This window comes from Vigna umbellata, chromosome 3, assembly GCF_029865625.1.
Source record: "Vigna umbellata cultivar VRB3 chromosome 3, Vumbellata_1.0, whole genome shotgun sequence".
Taxonomy (NCBI): domain Eukaryota; kingdom Viridiplantae; phylum Streptophyta; class Magnoliopsida; order Fabales; family Fabaceae; genus Vigna; species Vigna umbellata.
Genome location: NC_142167.1, coordinates 23565934 through 23572864, shown reverse-complemented (window position 1 = coordinate 23572864; position 6931 = coordinate 23565934). Strand labels below are relative to the sequence as shown.

The 6931-nt window shown below is 40.4% G+C and overlaps 1 protein-coding gene across 1 annotated transcript; it reads right to left on the bottom strand.

The window, feature by feature from the left end:
- Positions 1–5861: 5861 nt before the first annotated feature.
- On the bottom strand, positions 5862–6728 carry LOC148202001 (kunitz-type trypsin inhibitor KTI1-like). Its single transcript, XM_088108653.1, has one exon. The coding sequence runs from the start codon at positions 6675–6677 to the stop codon at positions 6027–6029; it is 651 nt and encodes a 216-aa protein (XP_087964779.1). The 5' UTR covers positions 6678–6728; the 3' UTR covers positions 5862–6026.
- Between the last annotated feature and the right edge of the window lie 203 nt (positions 6729–6931).

The window sequence follows — 6931 nt, the reverse complement described above, 5'->3', positions numbered from 1 at the left end:
TAGGTCAATTGTAGTTTAGAATACCACATGGAAGTGGTAGAAGTTGGTAGAAGTGTATAAGATAGGACATGTAAGGTTGAAAGGATGCAAATTCTACAGAATTGGTGTTTTATAGAATTATGTAGAGTGGCTGGGTGAGTAATTAACTCAATGATCTAGGTTTTAGAGTGTTTTAGTAGTGTTGTTCCACTAGTGCAATAAAGGGATTTGTTATTTTCGGTTATAGACATCGGTTCCGTAACCGAGGCATATGCAGACGAGGTAAAAAATCTATCTCTTTTTGCCTCGGTTGTGAACCGAGTCGAAAAACGATCAGATTTTGTCTCGGTTTCTACTGAACCGAGTCAATATCTTGGATTCTACTGTCCCGCTTGGACCTGAACCGAGGCGTATAGTGGTTTTCGATTTTTCCAAAAAATGTTCCAGGAAGTTGCAGAAAGCACTAAAGCAGAAAGCACAGAAAATGTTCACGGTCTACTGCCATCCAAAATTGCAGACCCAACTAAGCTCAATATGTCCCCAATCCAAGAGTCTACTGCCATCCAGTGCCCTCAATCTACCTCACGGTCAAACCCAACACAGATGCAACGAGCTCTAAGCTCTCAAAGAAACCCATACGCAGCGAACAGACCCAAATCTCACCTTCTCAGACTAACACATTCTCCGCCACAGAGACACTAGCGACCACCGAACAGAGCCCCTTCTCCTCCTCCGCCGCTTCTCCTCCTCCGCCGTCATTAAACCCTAATTTGCACCACCACCATCAACATCAAACCCCAATCGCACTCACCTTTTTCACCAAAAAACTCCATTGACACACCAGCACAGAAAACACTCCGTTCATCACCACCTAGCACCGTCGCCACCATTGACGCACCACCACCGGTTGCTCTTCCGTCTAGAGGTGACGCACTCGCAGGAGATTTTGGAGGCGAGAGCGAGAGCGAGGGGAGGGAGGTGAGAGCGAGGGACGGGAGGCGAGAGCGAGAGCGAGGGGAGGGAGGCGAGAGCAAGGGGCGGGAGGCGAGAGCGAGAGCGAGGGGAGGGAGGCGAGAGCGAGGGGCGAGAGGCGAGAGCGAGGGGCGGGAGGCGAGAGCGAGAGCGAGGGGCGGGAGGCGAGAGCGAGGGGCGGGAGGCGAGAGCGAGGGGAGGGAGGCGAGAGCGAGGGGAGGGGAGGCGAGAGCCAGGGAAGGGGAGGCGAGAGCCAGGGGAGGGGAGGCGAGAGCCAGGGGAGGGAGAACGGGGAGGCGAGAGCGAGGAGGGAGCTAGGTTTTTCTTCAACTTGGGGAAAATTTTGGGGAATAAGAGAGGCTTGTGCTTGAGTCAGTAGAGGCTTATGCCTCGGTCCTTCCTACCAACCGATGCCATATAACTCTTTCACCTCGGGTTTCTTTTAACCGCGTCAGAAACTGCGTCAGACACGTTTAATTAGGCACCGGTTTCCTTCACAACTGAAGTGATAGCTCTTTTTGGCACCGGTCTAGTATGAACCGAGGCCTATAAGATGTCGTTAATTACGAAACTGTCACCGTGTCTGAATAGACAGTGGTTTGGTGTAAAGAGAGGTCTATTGTGCGAGTTTAAAAGCATATTTTGTACTAGTGTTCGTATAAATGTAGGAAAATGTAATTTTATTTTTTGAATATTACATTATATATTCATCTGCAATTAAAAAGGTAAACATTTTTTTTATTTCACAAAAAATTACTTTTGTAATTACCAATGTAAAAATGTAATTACAATTAACAATGTAACATAATTCTTTTTCTTCTTTTTTTTCCTACTTTATTAAACTTTTATAGCATTTCTGAATAAATATTGATTAGTATTGTATTACATAAAACAAAACGAAAGTTAATACTTCTTTATTTTAAAAGTTTTATGCTATTATTTATATTTTTAATTACATATATTAAAAACTCAAAAATAAAATCATTTTAGTCATTTCTATTATTTATTTTAGTTTTCATTCTTTATTCCTTCAAACTTCCCATTTTATTGTTTAAAAAAGAAACTGAGACAGAAACAACAGGCAACAACAGTAATGTAGATCCAGTTTTGGCCGTAATAATTAAATACGTATTGGTATATAATGTTAAGATGTTTATGTATTTAATTTATTTGAAAATAAGTTAATTAAGAAAAAAACATTCGAAAAAAGTGATGATCTAAATAAAGAGAAAGCAGTATAGATAAGATATAAACTTTAATTACTATTATTATTATTCATGATGGTTTAAAAAAAAAAGCATTCAATTGATTTAAAATATTAAAATTTTGTTTATATTTATCTGATTTGGTTACTTAATTAATATAGTCACGTAGACTTCAAAACTGTTAAGAGTAATTTTATCTTATTTAGTTAATTAATAATAATATATATATATATATATATATATATATATATATATATATATATATATATATATATATATATATTTAGGAAAATGTTATTTGGACAACGAAATTTTGACACCGATTTCATAACGCCACGTGTCGGCTTTGCATTGGCTAAATAATTTGAAAATAAAACAGAGAAAGGGTTATGGGGCGAGGGGTATTTTGGGATTTTCAGACTAAAATTTTAAGTTTTGGGTTTGGCGGTTTAGGGTGGGAAAGACGTGCGTTCAACCCTTCCATCTCGTGTCTCGCTCTCTCGCTCTGTCGTCCATCTTCGAAGCTTCCATCTTCGTTGTCGTTCTCTCCTCCGTCTTCAATACGTGCGTTCAACTGTTCGATATTCTCTGTGGCTGTATGGTCCATCTTTACCCTAATACGGGCGTTGAACCCTTCCATCTTTTGTGTGGGTCTGTCGTCCACAGGGAAACCCTTCCATCTTGTGTGTCGCTCTGTCCTCCATCTTGCCCTTGAAACAAGATTTGGAAACATGGACATGGTCATCACTACAAGGTTTGATGCGTTGCAATCGCGCGTTGGGAACATTGAACAACAACTACAACACTTCCAAAGTACTTCTGAAAACAATCCTCAGACTTAGAATTGGTTGTTTAGGCTTTATTTTCTGCATTATAAAGAACTATGTACCACAGTTCCTACTTTGATAATTTCAAGTCTTTAATTTAATGAAGTTGTTTACTTTAAAACTGGTTCCTCAATTCTCGACATTTATTATGTAATGTTCAATTTATGATACACTTAATACCATTGCAGTTGTGAGTAAAACACCAATACCACTAACCAATACCACTTAATGACATTGCAGTTGTCTGTAAAACTAAAACATTGTTGTAATCGTTTACAGTGGCCTGGTAAACGATTACACGAGAGAAATCACTGTTTTGTACAGAAAGTTGAACTGAAGTAGTCAGTTGTGGTGTCATGGGTGATCATTGGCAAAAATTGTTACTTTCAGGCACAAGTCCACTTGTATTTACTTGGTGTTGGTGTTTCAGTGGTGGTAGAGAGTGGAAAATGATGGGAGGTGACCCCAAGAAGTGGAGAAGAAGCCATTCTTACTTAGGGGACCAAGTTGGACAAGTGTAGAGCTAATCTGCAGAAAAAAACACTATGGTAATCATTTACAGTGTCCTTGTAATCGATTACAGTGTCAAAAAAGGTGTAAACTTGATTTACAAGGCATAATTTGAAAGGTCTTTGAGTCTAGATTCCAACAAAACAAGAATCAACTCATTTGGAGTTCGGTGGAGAAAGATATGAGCAAAAGCACAAGCATAGGTAAGAGTTGGCAAAAATATATGAAACGCTAACTTGAAAGAATAAACTGTAACAACTCAGATGTCCAAAAATTACAAATTAGTAGTCATTGGAAAGATTTTTGAGTCTAGTTTTTAATAAAAAAAGAATCACATCATTTGGAGGTCGGTGGGAAAAGTTATCAGTAAAATAGCCAGCAAAGGTCAAAGTTGGCAGTATGTTATCTCACCCAAGTTGCTCATCTCATAAACATTGTTTCTTTCCTCCATCACGGGGTGCCAAAACATCACTTCTCACCCTATACTCACACTTAAACAACAAAATCAAGTGAAAACCATGGGATTTATGCCAATCATACTGGTTTTCACAATGGTCGCCCACGTTAATCTGACTGACTACCTCTGTTAGACTTTCTGTACAAAACCTTATTTTCTCTCGGGTAATCGTTTACGAGGGAGTTGTAAACGATTACCACAGCCTTTCTTCAGCACTCTCAGTCATCCCTTGCACAAGTTGCTCCCCCCACTCATGAGGGGTCACTCCACACCCCTTGGGACATAATCACATCACCAACCACCCTCTCCCACCACTAAAACACCAGGACCAGCCTAAGACAAGTGCAAAAGTGCCTAAAAGTCACTTTTTTTGACAATGGTCACCCCTGTGAATCTGACTGACTACCTGTGTTGGACTTTCTGTACAAAACCTGATTTTCTCTCGGGTAATCGTTTACCAGGCACTTGTAAACGATTACCACATCCTTTTTTCAGCACTCTCAGTCATCCCTTGCACAAGTTGCTCCCCCCACTGATGAGGGGTCACTCCACATTCCTTGGGACATAATCACATCACCAACCACCCTCTCCCACCACTGAAACACCATGAACAGCCTAAGACAAGTGCAAAAGTGCCTAAAAGTCACTTCTTTTGACAATGGTCACCCCTGGCACCCTGACTGACTACCTGTGTTGGACTTTCTGTACAAAACCTGATTTTCTCTCGGGTAATCGTTTACCAGGAGTGTGTAAACGATTACCACAACCTTTCTTCAGCACTCTCAGTCATCCCTTGCACAAGTTTCTCCCCCCACTCATGAGGGGTCACTTCACACTCATTGGGACATAATCACATCACCAACCACCCTCTCCCACCACTGAAACACCAGGACCAGCCTAAGACAAGTGCAAAAGTGCCCAAAAGTCACTTTTTTTTACAATGGTCACCCCTGTGAATCTGACTGACTACCTGTGTTGGATTTTCTGTACAAAACCTTATTTTCTCTCGGGTAATCGTTTACGAGGGAGTTGTAAACGATTACCACAGCCTTTTTTCAGCACTCTCAGTCATCCCTTGCACAAGTTGCTCCCCCCACTCATGAGGGGTCACTCAACACTCCTTGGCCTCACAGGACATCACCCCCCACTCAAATTATGATTCAAATGAACTGGTTTTCACATAAGTCACCCATGTTACCCATAATGACCACTCAAACACCAACATCTTACAAACAAGCCTGCAACTTAGCAAACACAAAACTTTACCACATTCTGAAATTCACAAACCCACAACTCATAATAACAATGGTATTCAAAAAATAAAATATGAGACCAACTCAAACAAAAACTCAAATTTTATATCATTCAAATAAATCTGATACATTACACTTTGTTTTCTTAATCTATTTACAATGATTACAATGATCATTTACTTTCCATTAATCAACTAAATACACATATCACTCATTTTTTATTCTAAGCACTACGGTTCCGGTGTATGGAGTCCTAAGTGCTCTTCCCTTGTAACGCATTCGGGATCCAACCCTAACATACGTCTTTAAAGGTTGTTCATTTCCGTCGTCGGACAATGGTCACTGGACCTTGCCATTCAGCATGATAACTTGTACGAAAAACACCACCTTTACGAAAATGGAGGGAGACAACACCATGCACACAGAACAATCACATACAAAGCTAAGTCAAGAGGCACGAAACACGACCTTCAAGAGACGGGACCTTCACGAGACGGGAACTTCGTTTCCAATGAAACAGAAAAAGGAGTATTTTCGGATTTTCATTTAAAAGAAGGGTTACGGACTTCCATTTCGAAGGTTTTTATAAAATATTTTTTTAAAACCAAACCAATGAAAATAGGACACGTGGCGTTGTAAAAAAAGTGTTAAGAAATGGTTATTGGAATATCGCGATCCATATATATATTATTAAAATGAAGAAGCTATTTTTTTCAAGGGTGTCGAATCTTATTAAGTTCAGTCATGCGAAGATTTATTACAACGACAGCGAAATAAACATTTATTTAGCGCCTAGATTATGTTTGTGACTAAGTTGGAGAAGCTAGTTATGACTTTTTAGGAGCAGTGATGGTTCATGCAGAGAAATTGCAGATGATGCGGGCGAAAGTCTCTGAAACCGAACCCATAAGGCTGCGTCCGCTTTCTGGGTGATCACCAAATGCCTGTTTCTAGCAGCATCAAACTGAATCCCAAGATAGTCACATGAACTACTATCGAGAGGACAGAACAAGATGTTGTAGCCCCCAATGTCAACAGGAACACTCTGAATCTTAAACCAACCGCCTACTGTGTTGTCGTATCCAGTAAGTTTAACAGAGAGTTCCTCTTCCTCACCCTTCACAGGAGTCCACACAGACGGGGTGGGAGCACACGGAGGCACAAAAGTGAACCCCAAGGTCAAAATAGTGCTTTCACGTATAAAAAGGATTCTTAATGGGGATGAAATGTGTACAGGGAAGCCGTTAGAGAAAGGATTGGGATTTTGGACAACCGACAAAGGACAAGTTTCGTTTCCGGTTGCTGCAAATTCTAACCCACCCCCGTTGCCAGTTACTATAACTGGCGTTATAAAATATACGCCACCATTTTGAATAGGATTACCGTCAGTGTCCACCAAATCAGCACTGGCTGAAGGAAGGTTAGAGGTGAAGGCACAAAGTAGAAAGAGAGAGAGGAAGGTCGTAAACTTCATTTTTTGGGAGGCTCTACAAGGCTTATCTTCTGTTTGTGTGGACGAATCATATAGGAAACATGTATTTATAGACGCGCGAGTACAGAGGCAGAGACCCTAAAGATATTTCATAGTTTGAGTGAACAATTTTTTTTATCTATTTTATGTGGTTCAACGTTTTTCAGTATAGAGATCATGAGCAAAATAAGTTAAACGTGGTTTGTAAGGAGTTTAAGGAGACTGCTAGAGTTTCAGAAGCTTTCTCTTAAATCGAC

Coding starts and splice junctions, on each gene's coding strand:
- LOC148202001 (XM_088108653.1), bottom strand. CDS start 6,677: ATGAAGTTTACGACCTTCCTCTCTCTCTTTCTACTTTGTGCCTTCACC.